The following is a 20,107-nucleotide window of genomic DNA, read 5'->3' as shown; positions in this document are numbered from 1 at the left end:
CCGTCTGTCTGACAGTGGAAGCTAAAAAGAGGATGGATGCTGGAACAAGACAATGATCCAAAACATAGAAGTAAATCAACTACAGAATGGTTTCCGAAGAACAAAATACACGTTCTGGAGCAGCCAAGTCAAAGTCCAGACTTGAACCCCATTGCGATGCTGTGGCATTGCCTAAAGACAGCGTTTCATGCCAGACATTGCAGGAATCTGACTGAACTACAGCAGTTTTGTAGAGACGAATGGGCCAAGATTAGTCCTGCAGCTACAGGAAGCGTTGAAGTTGAAGCGTCTGGTTGAAGTTATTGCTGCCAAAAAGGGGGGGGGGGCACAAAATATTAGATGTGATGGTTCATTTACTTATTTTTCTCCCTTCCGCCATTGTTTGCATACTATCCTCATTAAAATATGAAAACCTATAAATGTTTAGGTGGTTTTAGTTAAAGCAGAAACTGTTTTTCATCTGTGTGATTTTGACAAAGATCAGCTCACATTTGATGGTGATTTTATGCAAAAATGTGAGAAATTCCAAAAGGTTCAGATAGTTCTTCATACCACTGGACTCCATCGTCGTCAATGGCAGCCAAGCCAAGTCCTTAAAATTGCCGAGTTACTCAAGTCAAGTCACGTGACTTTAGCCCCACTACTTCTTTTATTTTGAAAATAACCTGTAGAAATGGACTCCTTAAGATGAAACAGGTGTCGTAGTAATCCCGCAGACCGGTCAATCATTAATATCTGGACGTCTTCCCGAACGTGAGGAGCACCACTTCTGACGGCGGCGCGGGGTGAAGACGGCAACGTTAGCAACTATCCCTGTGTGGCTCGCAACTCCAGACTACTACATTTCTCATGTTTGGCTTGGATACGAGGCCAATTCACTTAATACTTGTGGGACGGCTAAACGCGTAAAGCCCCCATTTAAAAGGATCAAGTGCAGGCATTGTTTGGTTATGTTCACCATATGTGTTGGCTTTTCGGGATCCCAATCCCTTCTCCCAAAACACAGTGCTTGTGAAAATAAACACGGCTTGGCCCTACACAAATTGTGGACTAATTGTGTATTTGGACTAAATCATTCTTCCAGTCGGAGGGCTTTTTCCATTTGCTAAGGGGTGTAGGCGAGTGACAGCTTGACATTGATCAGTGTGTTGACTTGCGGAATTGGAGCTTTACCTGTAAAGCACACAACCGCAAAGTAGTGCTACTCGAGGAGCGGCTCACCTCTTGGTGCGCAAAAACAACATGTTCGCTTAATATGTTCCACAAAAAAAAATACGGGAATTGTAATGGTATCTGATTGCAAACGGAAGCTAGATTTTCTATTTAAATCGTGATTTCACGATATCAAATAATCGTGAAAAATCCAACCATTTCTCTATGAAGTGCGCGCACTCGTGGCTGACAATGAGGCGCTCTGAAAAAGAGCTGCTCAATGAATCGATTAAAATTTAACTGATCGTTCCAAGACACCTCCTTGAAGTTAGCCCCCTATCAAATTTACATTAAAATTATGTCAATCGTTTGTGCCAGTTTGTGCTGTAAAAAGTTTGGTTTGTGCTACCATCGTTTTTGAGATATTTACAGTTGTTTTATGGGTCTATCTGAGGCCAACCAGCCCCACATTTTGATCTAAACCGGCCAAAAATGTTGTCAATAGTTTGTGCTTTATTTGTGCTGTAAAAAGGTTTGTTTGTGCTGCTATGTTTTATTGATATTCTGCTTTTAATTTGAAGAACGCCCATCTACGGCGGAATGGCACCGCGGTGCCGTTCGTTTCTGCTACATTTGTGCTAGTTTGTGCTGTAAAAAAGGTCATTTGTACTGCAATGGTTGGGCAGTTATTATATTTTTGGATTTGAAGTGATGAGGTCACGTACGTATACCCCCCATCTACGGCAGGATGGAACTGCAATGGTGCCACTCGTATGTGCTACGTTTGTGCTGTAAAAATGTTCGTTTGTGCTGCAATGGTTTGGTAGATATAATACTTTTGATTAGACCACCCCCCCCCCCCCCCCAAGCCCTCCATCCACGGCGGAATGGAACCGCGAACTGCAAAGGTGCTGTTCATTTGTAATACATTTGTGATGGCTTGTTCTGTAAAAAGTTTCGTTTGCGCTGCCATGGTTTTGCAGTTTTTGCCCGGCCCCTCTTGGTTTTGGCCTCCTTGTGATCCGGGACTTATTTGGGCCTATCCTGCACCTCTCGTATATAGAAAATAATGATAATATAAAAACGTTTTTAAAAAATGTATTGTAATAGCCCTGAATTGGGGGAAAGAAGGAGAGGGGTCATTGATGGCTTTCTCCACTTTATTGTGGCAACAATAAGAAAACAATAAACAAAATAACAACGGACTGCCGCCACATTCGACCACTAACTTTTGCTTCTCGTCCGTGTCCCCCCTCGCTTCCTACTACCTCACAGCTCTCAAGTCCCAGCGTCTCTCAGAGGGACCGTGCTTAGTTACGGACATTACAGTATGAAATGAAATAATAATATGCATAAATTCATTTACAGAACAAATCTCAAGAATTGAATGTTGTTTATAAAAATTTGTCATTTGAAAAAGTCAGAGATTTGTTGATGCACTGAGAAGCTGGACCAACAAATCACGCCCCTGACATGAAAATAAATTTTTTTTAATAAAATTGCAGCTTCTAGGGAGCAAGCAGCCAGGATCAAACGGTATTTCATCATGCAAAAAAGACAATTGCATTTACTCTCTTTTTTCAAATAGAATAGAATAGAATAGAATAGAATAGAATAGAATAGAATAGAATAGAATAGAATAGAATAGAATAGAATAGAATAGAATAGAATAGAATAGAATAGAATAGAATAGAGCTGCAGCAATTATGCTAACTGGTGCAGCAGGAGGCTAGCGCCGCAGCAGCTAGCTAGGTTCACGGACAGCCAGCCAAGCAGGGGCAGGAGGCTGTTACAGTGGCAGCAGCTGGTCAGCGCCACCCAGAGTGGGGGCCAGCTACAGCACCAGCAGACCACCACCAGCAGGAGCAACAGGCCAGTACCCTTGTGGGAAATTCAGGTTTGGGCTGCACAATTTTTGAGGCGGTGGAAACTTTGGGGCCAGAGAAGACGGGGGGGATGAGATTTGCAAAAGAATGGGTTTGTGTTATTTATTGTAATCTCTGATTTTTTTATTTTTATTTTTTTATGTTTTAGCAAAGACTGTATGTTACTGTAAGTCCCAACCTGTGGTTATGTGGGCAATTGCCCGTGCTGTGCAGAGTATAAACTAAATCATTGTAAATTGCTGTCATCACATTTATACCGTGGATATTATCTGAAATTGAGGCTTGTAAGTCCCACAGCATGGTAAGTGGGCATTTGTGTGTTGTTTTCAGCACCATTTTCTGCGTATGTTCCAGGCCCTGTGCCCGTCTCGTCATCCCTGCACTGTCATATGTACTTTGCATTCCGGCACCTTATGATTTACACTGCCTAGCACCCTATACAATGGAATGAAATGAGCATAAACGTACAAAAACTTTGTTTGTGGTGGTCATGCCATCAATTAAAAAAATAAATGTGTATAATCTATAAAACTGTAGCAGCACAGTCGGCAGTTTTCACAGCTCTAACTAAAGGTAACATTTCCGGGTCGATTGGAGTTGGGTTGGTAAGGGTGGGTGGACTCTGGATTACCTAAAAAAAAACATTATTTGTAATAAATGCAAAACCGTAGCAGCACAAACAAAACTTTTTACAGCACAAACGTAGCACAAACGATTGAAATAATTTTTATGTATATTTGCGTCTGATGGGCCCACTTCACGGAGGTTTCCTTGACACAGTACTCCAATGTAAAGCGTTTTTAGCTCAGCCCCAAAATATTAGGAATCAGTGAATGGTAAAAAAAAAAAATGGTTAAAACACAATTCATCTTCAACGCTTCCGTAGAACTACCGTAAATATAGAACTTGAAAATGTTTATGGATTTCCTGCTATTAGGTCTGAATGTATTCCATATGTTGATTGCACTGTATTAGTTTGAGCCATTCCTACCAAACCAGACAAAATTAGTTTTATAGTCATTGCTATTATTCTTCCAAGTGTTCCAAAACTTCAAAGACATTTAAAATCTAATTAGAATTGGCAAAATTTCATTTTCTCCTTCAAATTTGAGGAAATTCAAGATGAAAAAAAATCTAAAAATGGCTAAAGACAATAAGATATGTTTGCCTTTCAAAAGTTCTTAGCAACTGTGCCGCCATTTTGGACATAAAACTACGGCTTCATTTTTAAGTGTTTTCTCAAAGCTGCTGTCAAAATAAGAGCTTTTTGACTTTTCAAGGGAATGTTTCAGGTGTCAGAGTTTATATACAAAAAATGAATCTCAGGTGTCATATCTGACTTATAGTGACATTCCAATTCATTTTGACTGGGAGGGGCGAACGTTGATTAATTGGATTGAATGAATTGGAACTCTAGCACCGTCAATGTAAGCCAATGAGTTTAAAGCAATGACCTTTACTTTTTTTTAAAATGTTTTTCTAAAGTGTGTTTCCAGCTTGACTCACCATACACTTGTTGGGTTTCTCCCCAGAGTGAACCCTCATGTGGATGAGCAACTTGTAGCGAGCGTTGAAAGGCTTGTACCGCCGAATACAGCCGGCCCAGAAGCACGTAAAGTCCTCGCCTTTGCGTTGATCGATGTGGACCTTCTCGATGTGTCTCACCAGCTCCTCCTGTTGCTCGTACGCGGCGCAGCAGTCGATCCAGCGACACGACTGTTTATCGACCTGGGTTGCCCCGACTTCCTCGCTTTCGGGTGGCCCGCCGGACGACGATTTGAGTCCCAGAGAGGCGCCCGGTGCGGACGGATGGGTATTCACAAGGCTGCCCCCCGCATATTGGTGCAGATGGTAAGGCGGCGGCATGGCAGCGCGGGGGTGCTGAAGGTGACGAAGGTGCCCGTGATAGCGGTGCTGCAAGAGTTCATCGTCACTAGGGGGGAAGTCATCCGCGGGTTCTTGCTTGAGAGCGGCCCCCGATCTTTGGCTCATGTCCAGCAGAGCCCCGGTTCCAACCCCTGATCTTTGACTCCTGTCCAGCAAAGCCACAGTTTCCACTCCAGATCTTTGAGTCCTCTCCAGTTGCGCCCCAGTTTCAGTCCCCGACATGAGCATGAATAACCCCGACCCGTCCGAGCCTGCGTTCCCCAGGGAGGCTCGTCCGGGTCCGCGCCCCAGTTGCATGGAGCCCTGCTCCTCGCACGGCCCCCGGCCTTGCTCCGGCTCCACCGAAGACACGGAGGAAGATGATGAGGAACAAGAGGAGGACAGGGAAAGCAGGCAGGTGGCGGGTGAGTTTGATAGTTGACAGTTCCGCTGAGGGCTTTGATGCTGCAAGGGTTTGCGGGGGGCTTCCCGAGAGCAGGGAACAGTCGGAGGGGAGGCCGAGGAAGAAGAGGACGAAGAGAATCTACCGGGCGAGAGGTTGGCGCGAATGCCGTTGACACGAGCCACCATGGACATCTGCGAGGACGCGCAGATGATTGCGGTGATGTTGATCTCCTCGGAGGCGGTTCTCACAGACGGAGAATCTGCCGAGGCGGACACCGGAGAAAGACGACGTCTTTTCAGGCCACCGGTGCTCAGCGGACGCGCCGATTGACGGGAGCTGGCCGGGGACAAAGCCGACGGGGAGGAGCCGTCTTCATTATTAAAGGCTTGCGACGCATCCCGTGATGCCGCTGCGCACACGCTATCTCCGCCGTCGTTGCCAACGTGACCTACGTCGTCCCTGCGTAAAAGTAGTCCGGCTTGATACCCGGTCTGGACACCCGGGACCGTGCCTGACACGCCGTAGCCCATTGCGTCCTCTTCTTTGATCGAAAACGGTAGAGACGACGGACCTAGGCCGGGCGAGGCCTCAGTTAGGGTCCTCTGGAAAGTGGATGATCTGCAGGGAGGGGGGGAGATATCACAAAGAGAGGAACATGAGCTCCATCAGCTTAGTAACTGTTGACAGACAGGGTGGTTCATCTCTCCATTCATTGAAATGAAACTCATGGGGCAAACGGCAATATTTAGCAGTGGTGGGAAATTACCATGTAAGGGTACATGAAAAATGTTTGGTGTCTTTCTGGGACAGTGAATGTTAAAAATGAAGGGAAAATTTTGAGTTTTAAAAAATTTTCTACAGTTCTTTTTTTCCATTTTCATACATTTTCAAATGATCCAAACTAGAGTTGAACGATAATGACTTTTTAGCCGATAACCGATATCCAGATATTGTCCAACTCCAAAAAATCAGATATCAAAAGGATACCTACAGTATATGTGTGGTTGTGGACTTAACATTTTATAGCTAATTGTATTGTGTTGCCCCACTGGATGCTTTATTAATGATAAATGTAACAAGTTCAAGGTTTTCCAAATAAACATTCTGTGAAAAATAACACAACAAATTCAACTGAAGTTCTGGAAAAAGTGGCTTTATTGCACCACTTTAATCATCTAATGGTGAATAAGCATTATCTCAATTTCAATTTTTGTCTGAGTTTTTTGGACTAAAATACTTATTATTCTTAGTCATATTTTAGTCACTTCAAAATGTTTTCGTCTTCGTCTGGTTTTAGTCGACGAAATCTCATACAAATTCCGTCTAGTTTTAGTTACTCAAATTTTTTTTCCTCTGCAAAAATAAAGTTTTCCAACAATTTCAACATAGACAGATGAGCACATATTGTAGCATCTACAAGGACAACGCCGACTTTGTGATGATAATACACTCAGCAGGAAAAGCAGTACGTCATTTTTCATTAAACCTACCTAGAAGCCACGAACTGTATGTTTTAAAAAAATGTCCGTTTAAAGTCCTCTAACCTTAAAGTGCCTGTGACACGAAAAAGCATGTTTATTTCATAATACACGCGGTATTTTATGCTCCTGAATGATATGGACCGCTTGGATGTGTGTGGAAGCGATCGCTATATTTATTTAGTTTTTTGAATCCCGCGCCAGGAAAATGAGTGACTTCCGGCTTCGGTCTTGCATTAAGGAGGAGGGCGCTGTGACGTGTACGGTAGAAGACGTCCTCTTCACGTTACAGTGTACTGTTGTGTATGAGGACGAAGGATTCAGCTGATTTTGCGGATTAATACGTTTATTTTTCGCATCACGCCAGCCAAACGGCTGCGAAAAAATCATTCTGTATGAGGGAGAGGCGTATGCGCCTTTTTGGAGTTTCAAAAGGTTCCCATTCACCGTGGATATTTACTGTGGGACCATTGGACTTACGATGAAGTGAGTAAACATCTTGTTTTGAATTATGTCAAATACGAATACAGCGATTACAAAGTAAACACTACAAACTTCCTTTAAATGAAGGACTACTTACGTTTGATCATTGATTGGCATGTAAAAAGCTCTCCTAATGCATTAGCAGCAGCACGTTAGCTGCGTTAGCTCCAGCCACCCTCCTCCGGGGAACGAACTGTAAATTGCTCTCCGCCGGGCGGTTTGCCGATCCGCTAAGACATTCGACAACCGGGTCGTCATGTCAAATAATCCAGGATAGCTATGTGTGATTTTCCGCTTTGAAGACTTTGAAACATCACTCGGTTCGGGTTAGCATGTCGGCTAGCTGTCACGCCTTCTGGTTTGTTTACATTCTCCGAAGCCGGGGAAGGGAAATGACATATGTCCGATTTAGGTGTCATAAAATATCGTTCGGGAGGTGCGACAGTAAAGGTGAAGTCGACAGTTTTGACCATTATGGAGTAATTTTGCCATGTCGTCCTGAATAAATGCATTTTTATTATTTCATATTCCATTCAGCACAAGACTGTTATTTGTCATGACCATGCCATTTATTTAGCAATTGGCGAAAATACTTGGATAAAAAGAGTATCCTGTAAAAATATTGAAGTAAAGAGACAGAAACAATGTCATTTTGCCGCTCTCTTCGTCGCGTTTTCCTCGTTGTGAATAGTTCCCCCTCGACGGGCTGACTGGTCCTTCTCAAGCCATTTATATAGCTATTGGGGAAAAATACTTGGGTAAAAAGAATATCCTGTAAAAATATTGGAGTAGAGAGACTGAAACAATGACATTTTGCGGCTCTCTTCGTCGCGTTTTCCTCGTTCTGAATAATTTCCCCTCAATGGGCTGAATAGTAAAATCGATGAGCCAAGTCTACCGCTGACGTCATCCACCTGTTGGGGACGCTAAAGCCCTATAATGGTAGGCGTGGCTAACCGGCAGATTAAAAGACTAATTTTTCGCCATCTGTGCTTTGCTAAATTGTTGTATATAGTCGAATCGTCTCAAAATATGATTCTAATTCACATAATAATGACATTTTAGACTTTTTTTCTCGTGTCATATGCTCTATTAAAGTCAAAGCCAAGTGGTTCTGCTTTAGACTGGCCAGAGTTTAAAGAGGATGCTTGCCGTTCTGGAGCTAATGCGAATGCATTTAGCGTCTGATGATGGCTCTTGAATCAAATCAAATGATGACACTGGTAATATTGGCAATTTTTGTATTGTTGCCCTGAAAATAAATGTGTACTTTTTCTTAACCCCTTCACTGCCATTGACAATCATTTGAACTGGAAGGGTGGCAGCGAATCAATAATAATTTGCTTGAAACTCTCCCACTTCTACGGAGGCCCTAAAGGGACATGGCCAGAAATAAAATAAATTTAAGCAATCTGGTGCGCACCAGAAACTATCTGGTAAACATCAGCATTTTATAGCATTTAAGCTAGCGGACATTTGCTAAGCGAGTTGGCCAATTATTGTAAACATTAGCATTATATAGCATTTAAGCTAGCAGATATTTGCTATTCAAGGTAGCCAATTATTGTAAACATTAGCATTATATAGCATTTCAGCTAGCGAAATTTGCTATGCAAGATAGCCAATTGTTGTAAACATTAGCGTAACATAGCATTTAAGCTAGCGGACATTTGCTATGCAAGTTAGCTAATCGGTGTAAGTATTAGCATTATATAGCATTAAAGCTAGAGGATATTTGCTAGACAAGTTAGCTAGTTATTGTAAACATTAGCATTATACAACATTTAAGCCAGCGGACATTTGCTATGCAATTTAGCAAACTGTTGTAAACATTAGCATTATATAGCATTTAAGCTAGCGGATATTTGCTATGCAAGTTAGCCAATTATTATAAAGATTAGTATTATATAGCATTTAAGCTAGCAGACATTTGAAATGCAAGTTAGCCAATTGTTGTAAACATTACTATTATAGAGCATTTAAGCTAGCGGACGTTTGCTATGCAAGTTAGCCAATTGCAAAAATGCAACAATTGGCCATTTGAAACAATGCAGCAATTGGCTAACTTGTGTAGCAAAGTCTGCTAGCTTAAATGCAATATAATGCTAATTGCAAAAATGCAACAATTGGCTAACTTGCATAGCCAAAGTCTGCTAGCTTAAATGCAATATAATGCTATTTGCCAAAATGCAACAATTGGACAATTGAAACAATGCGACAATTCGCTAATTTGCATAGCAAAATTCCGCTAGCTTAAATGCAATATAATGCTAATTGCAACAATGCAAAAATCTGCTAACGTTCATGGAAAAATTCCGCTAGCTTAAATGCTATATAATGCTAATGTTTACAACAATTGGCTAACTTGCATAGCAAATGTCTGTTAGCTTAATTGCTATAGAATGCTAATGTTTACCAGATAGTTTCTGTTGCGCACCAGATTGCTTAAATTAATTTTATTCCTGTCAATGTCCCTTTAGGGCCTCCGTACACTTCAAATGGATTGGATGTCAAGCGCAGTCAACGGCAGCCAATGAGCTAACAAGGAAAATGCAAATTAATCCTTCATTACTCTCAAGAGCCGTGACAACAAAATTCTCTTAACCTGTGGTAGCCCAAACACTAATAGATAACTGAGTAATCAAACATCGTACCCTGATACAACACTCCAGTATCAATACAATTCAATACTTTTAACAACCCTATTAAACCCCACACACACCTAATCGGCCTGTAAAATCCGCAGGGTTCAAAGCGGTGGGAAAAAGTAGCTGCTTATAGTCCGAACATTACGGTACATGATTTGTCCCATTTCAATAATAAGAGGACAGTGGTTTGAGGCCATTTTATTAAGAAATCAGATGAAAAAGGAAGAAGTCTGATTATTAAGGCGTCGTTCACTAGCTGTCTAGCTTTGGAAAAAGTAGACACTTCGGAGTGAGGACAGCATAGACAGATTTAAATGACAGTAGAGTGAAATGCCCACTACAGTCCTTATGTACCATATGTTGAATGTATATATCCATCTTGTGTCTTATTTTTCCATTCCAACAAATTATTTTACAGAATATATATGTAATTTACAGAAAAATATGGCATATTTTACAGATGGTTTGAATTGCAAATTTGCGATTAATTGCGATTAATTACGATTAATTAATTTTTAAGCTGTAATTAACTCGATTAAAAATTTTAATCGTTTGACAGCCCTAAATATAATATAATATAATATAATATAATATAATATAATATAATATAATATAATATAATAACATAAATGTAAATTTAAAAAAACTTTTTGTTGCAGAAAAGTTGTTCTACTTTTTCTTTAACTTTTATTGCTTTACATAATAATCTATACTTTCACGTGTAGGTCCATATAATGTTTAAATCCATCCCAATAGATGAAACTAAATCTAGTAATGCGAGAATATAAATGGGCATTTACGACTAAGATTAGAAAAGGGGGGCAGACTGCAACCGGCCAGTGTGTCCATCTAACATCCTTTGATGGCACAATAGGGGTTAAACCCAAGCCAGGATTGGAGATAAATACGGGAGTCACCTGTTTTTGGTGGCGTAATTGCAGCCTCAGAAAGGTTTGCTCATTACAATGCCATGTATTATGGTGGGAATCTTTGCCCGGTTGAATGGGGGACCCCGGTCGGATTTCCCCGTGCGTCGCCGTCATCCCCGACATAATAATTCCTGTCAGTTGGCTCATTATGGATTTTGTGCAGAGCCCCTGAGTGATGTGAGAAGATCTCTTTTTTTTCCAGGCTGCTGTCTCGTGATGAAGGAATTGCCTTTGTCCCACATACAACCCCCTCACCCGCTAACTCCAAGTAGGGCAAAGAGAAATAATATCGGTAAAGGGTGTTTTACCTCGCGTCCTGGTGCGGGCTGTCTTGCAGGAGAAGATCAGGCGCAGGACTGTCACAGTGGAGGCTCTGCGGGTAAAGCCCTCCTGGGTGACCCCCCAAGGGCAGTGGCAAACTCTGCCCACATGGCATCATGGTATCCTGGGCGCCACCCAGCTCCGCGTCGCCATTCTTGTCCGAGCAGTAACCGCTGTTACCTGGAACCAGAGCAACCGCTATTATCAACCAAAATTTGATTTAAGATTACTGTATATCAGTGGTCGGGAACCTTTTTGGCCGAGAGAGCCAAAACACCTAACAAATTTTAAAGGGAAGACTTGTAGTTCTTAAAAGATAAATGTTATTATGAGTTAAAAAAATTTGATATGAAAACCCTTCTTTTTGTTTTTATACAATTTGTAAAATTAGTTTAACTAGTAAGTCACCATTGTTGTTGACGTTGCAGGGCTGTGGTGTCACTGGGTTACACTGCCAGGCTTCCAGATAGTGCTGCAACGATTAATCGATTAACTCGAGTATTCGATTAGAAAAAAAGATTCGAATTAAAATGCTGCTTCAAGTATTCGTTTAATTAAAGTGGCGTTGTAATGGTTTATTTTGTGTTTGCATTTAGTTTTATTAATTTGGGTGGATACACTAATCTCTAGTCTGCCTCATTTCACATGGCTGGATCCAGCTGCTCCATGTTAAGACCAACATGAGCCAGGTTTTTGTTTGAGCTAATTTTTTTTTTATGCATTCGTAATTTAGTTTATTGGTATATTTAGCCGTTTTTTTGTGTGGGAATATGTGTCTGAACCGTTTGTTAAGAGCATTGTAAAAAAAAAAAAAAAAAAACCTTAGCGTTTTATAGCATTTAAGCTAGCGGACTTTTGCTATGTAAGTTAGCCAATTGTTCTTTTGCTGTACATTGATTACTTATTTTATTTATTATTTTTTTTTTTAATACCGTTTGAGGCCCAGCTCAGGCATTTTAATTTTTAATGTTCCTTATCCGATTGCTCGATTATTCGAACTAACTAGGGCATCGATTAATCGACTACTAAAATAATCGATTGCTGCAGCCCTACCTCCAGAGTATGACTCTAGTGACATAAACATGTCATCTGTTCATTCCTTTTAATTCTGAACCTCACAGGAACATTAATGAGTCATGACAGCACTGTCGATATTTCACAAAACAAGCAGCAAAAGCAAAATGAACAGGAAAGACGGGATGAGACGAGAGTAAGGGGGAAAAAACGGTGTTCTGCCAAAATGTGCTACACCGGCAAAACGTCCTACAAGAGGCAAATTTGACACCCAAAGTACTACCGTGCACTTTCAGCTTATTTTGTTTAGATGCATACAGACAGAAAATACTAAAGATGAATAAGAAAATACTTAAATGTGGCAATATCAAATTAGGGTGGTTTAAATACGCTACGTGACTAATGTGGTCAACAGATCAACAATCTGCTTTAAAGCTACCACAGGAAAACACAATGCTTAAAAGTATGAGAAGGAAACATGCAAAAAGTATTCAGGCATGAAAATCTCTCACCTTTCGGCGAAATTCGCCGTTTTGAAGTCAAAAAGGGTGACCTACGTGATTTGTGTACATCCGAGGAGAACATTTTTAGGGGGGGGGGGGGGGTCGTAAGTCCATCTAACTTACTAACGACATGTTTTATTTTACTATACGACAAGTTGCTAAGCCTGTCGCGGTATGCAATGAGTCCATTTATCGCAAGGTAAATAAAAATGAGGGCGGTAATTTTCACGGCTGTGTTTTATCACCGCGTGCGTGCGTGCATACATTTGTGCGTGCGTGTAGATAACATATGCGACTCCAGTTCTTTTTGCAGATGTTTATTGGTCATCAACACGCTGTAGAATTACAGTTCAGACATACAAAATAAGAAAACACATCCATATTAAACACTGTACGTTAGCATTGCTACATTGACTCTAAAAAGACAGACAACTTACTTTAGCCTGCTATAAAACACTTGTAGTCTTCTCTAAAACGCAAATTTCCGGTTAAAAGGTGACACTCCAAACATGAAAAATCGCTGCTTAACAGCATTTGCAAATGAAAAAATGAAAAAAAAATATTTTTGTGACACCACAAGCATGACGAAAAGTGTTTTTTTATCTGAGTGCAAAGCTTGCGGTAAGCGGTTTAGCGGACGTACTACCGGTGAACATTTCAAAATAAAAGCACGTCATGTTCGTCATATAAATAACTGTTTCTGGAGGTAATCCCACATACTTCAGAATTAGTACTACAATATGTAAATACTATAATACAACAGAATTCAGATTCTACACTAAGAATAGCTTTAAAATTACACCGTTTATGAAAAAAATGGCAATGAATAATAATTATATATAGTAGTATAGCTACTAGAATAATAATGCTAGATTTTTTTTTTAAGAACTGTTTTGAATAATGTTGGAAAGGCGAAGTCAGTGTTAAGTCAGTGCTTTAATTTGTATTAATGAGGCCCTATTCTCACACAGTTAAACAACAATGCAAAGAGAACTGGTTGTCACAAATTCACAATCAAAATAAATATGCAAAATACTAGGGGTGTGCCATTTTAGCCACCCCACGATTCGGTTCGATTACGATTCAGGGCGCTACGATCCGATTATTAAACGATGATCGCTGTATTGACTATGATCGCGGTTATCACGATTATCGATGCATCGTACATTACTATTTAATACAGTAGCCAAACAAATGTATGTCCATTATTTATTTAAATATCCTAATGTTTCCATAGGTACCATGGAAACATGCCCATACAACAAAAAGCTGCCCTTAAGCTGCTTTTTTATTTATTTATTTTTTACAAGAAAGTGCAAAAACATTAACCATTTTAAAGGGAGCACTTATTTCTCTCAACAATACAATAACATTTACACAGGTGGAATGAATTCCACATTTGCGGGAAACAAGGTGTCTAGAAACAAGACTTCTTTTAACCAATATACTTTGTTTTCACAGAATTCTGTACTATTTCGCATGTTTGTAGTGTTACCGCTGTACTTAATCGTGGTTTTACACGTTCTGCATATGAAATACACGTTAGCGAATAGGGAATGGGACGTACTACGTCATTGTTTGGACGCGCCTCCATGCTGGCAATATGATTCACTTCCGGGCCGGCAGACTCAATGCGGATTGTAACGTGTGGTCGTGCTAAGCTAACTCTTTCGGTGTTTTAGAAAGAAATTATGGGTGTGTATTGTTGTGTTACCGGGTGCAACAGCTTCTCCTACGACTAAAAAAAGGGCGAGGAAAACTGGACTCACTTTTCACCGTTTTCCTGCATGGAGGACCAAATATCAGATCACGAAGGCACGACGGATGGCTGGGGCGCAGCGGTTTGTTGGAAAAGCATTTCTCTTGATCATATTTCTGCTGGAATGAGAGTGTATTCCCCTCATCTCTACTCTTGTAAGTTGAACGATTTATCCGTTTTGGTTTCAATACGGTTTTTTGGGTTTTTTTTTTACTGTTGTGTAAATCTGCCTCGGTAGCAATGCTAACCTTCTCCTCCTCCTCACCTACCTGTTGTGTTACTAGGAAAACCTGCATATGAAATGCTGACAACACATCCCGATTGGTCACCATATCTCTTCTTGGGTTATTCTGAGGTCAAGCGCACCACATCGGAGCGTTATGAGAGGTTGGAAAGGCGAAGAGTGCACGCTGAAACTTCAGTTTGCTCTGCTCTTACAAACACGATCCCAAGTGTTGTTGTGAAAAGTCAATAAAATATGAATACCAAAACATGACTTGAACAACTTCTTGACAAACTGTAACTGCTTGTTGTTTACTTCAGGTCTTCATAATAAACAGGTGTAATAATTACAAAGTCAGGTGACTTAATTTTGTTATTCTATTTGGAATATGCATTGACAATTTTTGGACAGTGTTGTAGACAAGAACTGGGACTGATAAGTTGCAATAGATTTATTTCAAGTAATGCAATTTCTCCAATACGATATTTGAATTGACAGTTTAAAATATTTAAATTAGTGCAAACAAGGCCCACCCTCTGACGGTGGCAGCAAATATTATATAATTATAAGTAATACACAAATACAAGATCACAATAAACGTGTCTTTGTCAAAGCAGTTGAAAACACTATTTACTGGCCTTGGGTAAATTGCAAGACAGGATAAATATGTGCTTTAAAGTTCTTGCATTTCCATTTTAAGTATTGCAAGTACTAGTCTCCAACACAGTATTTGAACTGACAGTTTAAAATCCTTTTAGTACAAAATGGCCCACACTCTGGCAGGGGGCAGCAAATATTATAATACATAATACATAATACATTATAAAAAGCTATATACTATATAAATACAAGATCACAACAAAACCTGTATTTTTCAAAGCAGTTAAAAAACATCCAGTGGCCTTAGGTAAATAAAGGTGTATAAATATGTACTTTACAGTTCTTGCATTTCTATTTTAGGTATTGCAACTTTTCCAACACTATTTGAATTGACAGTCTAAAGTCTACATAAGTGCAAATAAGAATATTATAATTTAAAAATAATAATAGAATATATAAATTCAACATTACAATGAAACGTGTCTTTGTCAAAGTGGTTTAAAAAAAAAAAAAAAAAAAAAAAAAAAGTCACTGGCCATAGTTAAATAGCCAGGCAGAATAAATATGTGCATTAAAGTTCTTGCATTTTCACAAGTTAAAAGCCCGCAGTTCATCGACGAGAAGGGCAGACCCAGATGGCGTCTGCTGCAGGGGCTTGTTTGAGTCCGACACAGGACAAATGGAACCACTCCATTGAACAAATTTTCTTTGTCAAATGATCCAAGAAGAGAGATGGTGACCAATCGGGATGTGTTGTCAGCAGGTTTACCTAGGAACACAACAGGTAGGTGAGTCGTAGTAGGCGAGCATTGCTACCGAGGCAGATTTACACAACGGTGTAAAAAAACAAAAACGTATTGAAACCAAAAGTGGATAAAGCGTTCAACTTACAAGAGTAGAGATGACAGGAACACACTCTCATTCCAGCAGAAATATGATCATAAATGCTTTTCCGACGAACCGCTGCAATCCAGCCATCCGTCGTACCTTCGTGATCTGATATTTGGTCCTCCATGCAGGAAAACGGTGAAAAGTGAGTCCATTTTTCCTAACCCCTTTTTTTGTCGTAGGAGACGCTGTTGCACCCGTAATGCAACAATAAGCACCCATATTTTCTTTCTAAAACACCGAAAGAGTTAGCTTAGCACTACCACACGTTACAATCCGCATTGACTCTGCCGGCCCGGAAGTGAATCATATTGCCAGCATGGAGGCGTAGTACGTCCCATTCCCTATTAGCTAAATAGCTTAGCGCTCGGCGCTAAATATTAACATCTCAAAAACAACAACAATTAAGGCTAAACAGTACAAGAGGGTTCGTGTACTCACCTCTTTTAGATGCACACGGGTCTTAACAACACACTCAGGACATTTTTCAATTGAAATGCCTTAAAACTACTGCTGGACATCTAAATGACAAGGAGCAACGAACTATCTCTCGTCCCCTCTTGCTCTAAAAAAATAACTTGTGCATAACAGCGCGACCACCGGGTTGCGCTTCTGGACCTGCCTCATACACACATTTATTTTCCAGTCTTTTAAAAAGGAGTAGGTCTCTCTCTCAGTAACCAAAAGCATCCATCATAACGTGTGCGCGTCTGTTAACGGTGCCCGGCGGCAGACTAGTCTTGAATTTCGTTCTACTATGAGCGGCTGCCATAAAGTTATCAGGGAAAAACATCGTTTTTGAACTAGGGCTGTCAAAATTATCGCGTTAACGGGCGGTAATTAATTTTTTAAATTAATCACGTTAAAATATTTGACGCAATTAACGCACATGCCCCGCTCAAACAGATTAAAATGACAGCACAGTGTCATGTGCACTTGTTACTTGTGTTTTTTGTCTCCCTCTACTGGCGCTTTGGTGTGACTGAATTTATGGGTTTAAGCACAATGAGCATTGTGTAATTATTGACATCAACAATGGCGAGCTACTACTTTATTTTTTGATTGAAAATTTTACAAATTTTATTAAAACGATAACATTAAGAGGGGTTTTAACCCCTTAATGCCTAAATTTTTTTCCAATGATAAAAAAAATAATTGGGGTGTGTTTTTACTTTCAAATAGATGCTAAATTAAATTGAAAGTGTTAATTTGAATATAGCCCATAAAATAGTCGTACATTTAGGTATGATGCCGATTAGCGACAACAGGCAATAAAGGAAAACAAATGGCAAAAAAGGCACATACCCATCTCAGGTCTGAACACACTTTTATCGCAACATCTTTTTTCACTGCTTGTGAAATTCTGAAAAACAATTATTGTTCTTGTTTAAACACAGATGTACATCACATTTTTAGTCAGACTAGAAGACATATGATGTAAATCAATAAATAAACTAGAAACTGCAATTTCGGGAGAAATTACACACCTTGGTCTTTCCTCTGTGGAGATACAAATCTTAGCCCCACTCAGGTCTATCAATAGAATGGACCATAATGCCAGTCATTGGCACTAAACAAAGTTAAAGCCATTAGAAAAGATTGGGAGAATTGGACGTCCATGTCCGTCAATGGCAGCACCTTCCATAATTGTTAATGGAATCGGGGAAGTTTGGGGGACACGTCCTATTGATATCTAGTCATTTTCTGTTGATTTGGGAAAAAAAAAAATATTCCCATTGAAAATGAATGGGAAAAATTTTGGACGTCCATGGACGTCAATGGTATCAACTTACATAAGCGTCAATGGAATCCAAGTACATTGGCATCAATAAAATGAACAAACATGAAGAAATGCCATTGGAAATGAATGGGAAGTTTGGACGTCCATGAACGTCAATGGCATCACCCTCCATAAGCGGCAATGCAATCGGGGACATTTGGGGGACACGTCCTATTGATATCTAGTCATTTTCTGTTGATTTGGGAAAAAAAAAAAAAATCCCATTGAAAATGAATGGGAAAAATTTTGGACGTCCATGGACGTCAATGGTATCAACTTACATAAGCGTCAATGGAATCCAAGTACATTGGCATCAATAGAATGAACAAACATGAAGAAATGCCTTTGGAAATGAATGGGAAGTTTGGACGTCCATGGACGTCAATGGCATCACCCCCCATAAGCGGCAATGCAATCGGGGACATTTGGGGGACACGTCCTAATGATATCTAGTCATTTTCTGTTGATTTGGGGAAAAAAAAAAAAATTCCCATTGAAAATGAATGGGAAAAATTTTGGACGTCCATGGACGTCAATGGTATCAACTTACATAAGCGTCAATGGAATCCAAGTACATTGGCATCAATAGAATGAACAAACATGAAGAAATGCCATTGGAAATTAATGGGAAGTTTGGACGTCCGTGGACGTCAATGGCATCACCCTCCATAAGCGGCAATGCAATCGGGCACATTTGGGGGAAACGTCCTATTGATATCTAGTCATTTTCTGTTGATTTGGGAAAAAAAAAAAAAAATCCCATTGAAAATGAATGGGAAAAATTTTGGACGTCCATGGACGTCAATGGTATCAACTTACATAAGCGTCAATGGAATCCAAGTACATTGGCATCAAAAGAATGAACAAACATGAAGAAATGCCATTGGAAATGAATGGGAATTTTGGACGTCCATGGACGTCAATGGCATCACCCTCCATAAGCAGCAATGCAATCAGGGTAATTTGGGGGACAGGTCCTATTGATATCTAGTCATTTTCTGTTGATTTGGGGAAAAAAAAAAATATGCCATTGAAAATGAATGGGTAAAATTTTGGACGTCCATGGACGTCAATGGCAGCACCCCCCATAAGCGTCAATGGAATTGGGGACGTTTGGGATATACGTCCTATTGATATCTGGTCATTTTCTGTTGATTTGGAGAAATGTAGTTTTTTCCCCATTGAAAATGAATGGGAAAAATTTAGGACGTCCATGTAAGTCAATGGCGGCACCCTTCATAAGCGTCAATGGAATTGGGGAAGTTTGGGGGACACGTCCTATTGATATCTGGTCATTTTCTGTTGATTTGGGGTAATTTTGTTTTTTCCCCATTGAAAATGAATGGGAAAAATTTTGGACGTCCATGGCAGTCAATGGCATCGACATCCATATAGTCAATTGAATCCAAGTACATTGGCATCAGTAGATTCGACATGCATGGCCGTCAATGGCATCAATGCAATGTAAATTCCATTGGAAATCCCATTGTAAGTGAATGGGACTTTTCCCATTCGAAATGAATGGGATAGTTTTTGGCAAATTTCCGAGGAAGCGTAATTTTTTTTCAAATTCTGTATACAACTTTTATGCCCCTCACCGTCCCGGAATTTTTGATGCCCAAATTGTGTGATTTGGTCAAAAATTGTAGGACTAGATACATTTTGAAACTTTTTTTTTTTTCCGGAAAATTGCCGTTTACGGGCGAAGGGAAAATTTTTCGGGTCCGTTTGAAAAATTCCCATCGTTGCGCGAAAATTCCGGTCGTGCCGATATTTGAACGGTGCCGATCGGTCAAACGGTTCGGGCTGTGCAGCGTGCGTTTTTTTTTCATTCAAAATGAATAGGAAAGTTTTTGGCAAATTTCCGGGGAACCGTAAATTTTTGCCAAATTCTGTATACAACTTTTATGCCCCTCACCGTCCCGGAATTTTTGATACCCAAATTATGTGATTTGGTCAAAAATTGTAGGACTAGATACATTTTGAAAAAAAAAAAAAAATCTGGAAAATTGCCGTTTGCGGGAAAACGGAAAATTTTTCGGGGCCCTTTTTAAAAAAGCCATCGTCGCGCAAAAATTCCGGACGTTTCGATATCCGAACGGTGCCGATCGGTGCAGCGGTTCGGGCTGTGCGGCGCGCCGAAAAAACGCGGAGAATAAGATGAATAATAA

The 20,107-nt window shown here is 40.2% G+C and overlaps 1 protein-coding gene across 2 annotated transcripts in view; it reads right to left on the bottom strand.

Annotated features, from left to right (window-relative positions):
• Nucleotides 1–20,107, bottom strand: part of LOC130918806 (zinc finger protein GLIS1) — a 283,378-nt gene that overhangs the window by 161,369 nt on the left and 101,902 nt on the right. The window contains exons 1-3 of one of the 2 annotated variants that reach the window (XM_057840889.1): nt 16,598–16,711; nt 11,157–11,349; nt 4,545–5,928 (exon numbers count right to left, since the gene is read on the bottom strand). In XM_057840889.1, coding sequence (XP_057696872.1) covers nt 4,545–5,928; nt 11,157–11,287 — 1,515 coding nt within the window. In that variant the 5' untranslated portion in view covers nt 11,288–11,349; nt 16,598–16,711. Of the gene's footprint in view, nt 1–4,544; nt 5,929–11,156; nt 11,350–16,597; nt 16,712–20,107 lie in introns of those variants that run through there. The other variant, XM_057840888.1, reaches the window with a different exon arrangement.

Source organism: Corythoichthys intestinalis, chromosome 7 (genome assembly GCF_030265065.1).
Source record: "Corythoichthys intestinalis isolate RoL2023-P3 chromosome 7, ASM3026506v1, whole genome shotgun sequence".
Taxonomy (NCBI): domain Eukaryota; kingdom Metazoa; phylum Chordata; class Actinopteri; order Syngnathiformes; family Syngnathidae; genus Corythoichthys; species Corythoichthys intestinalis.
Note: the sequence above shows the minus strand (reverse complement) of the source record. Positions and strands in the feature narration are given on the sequence as shown.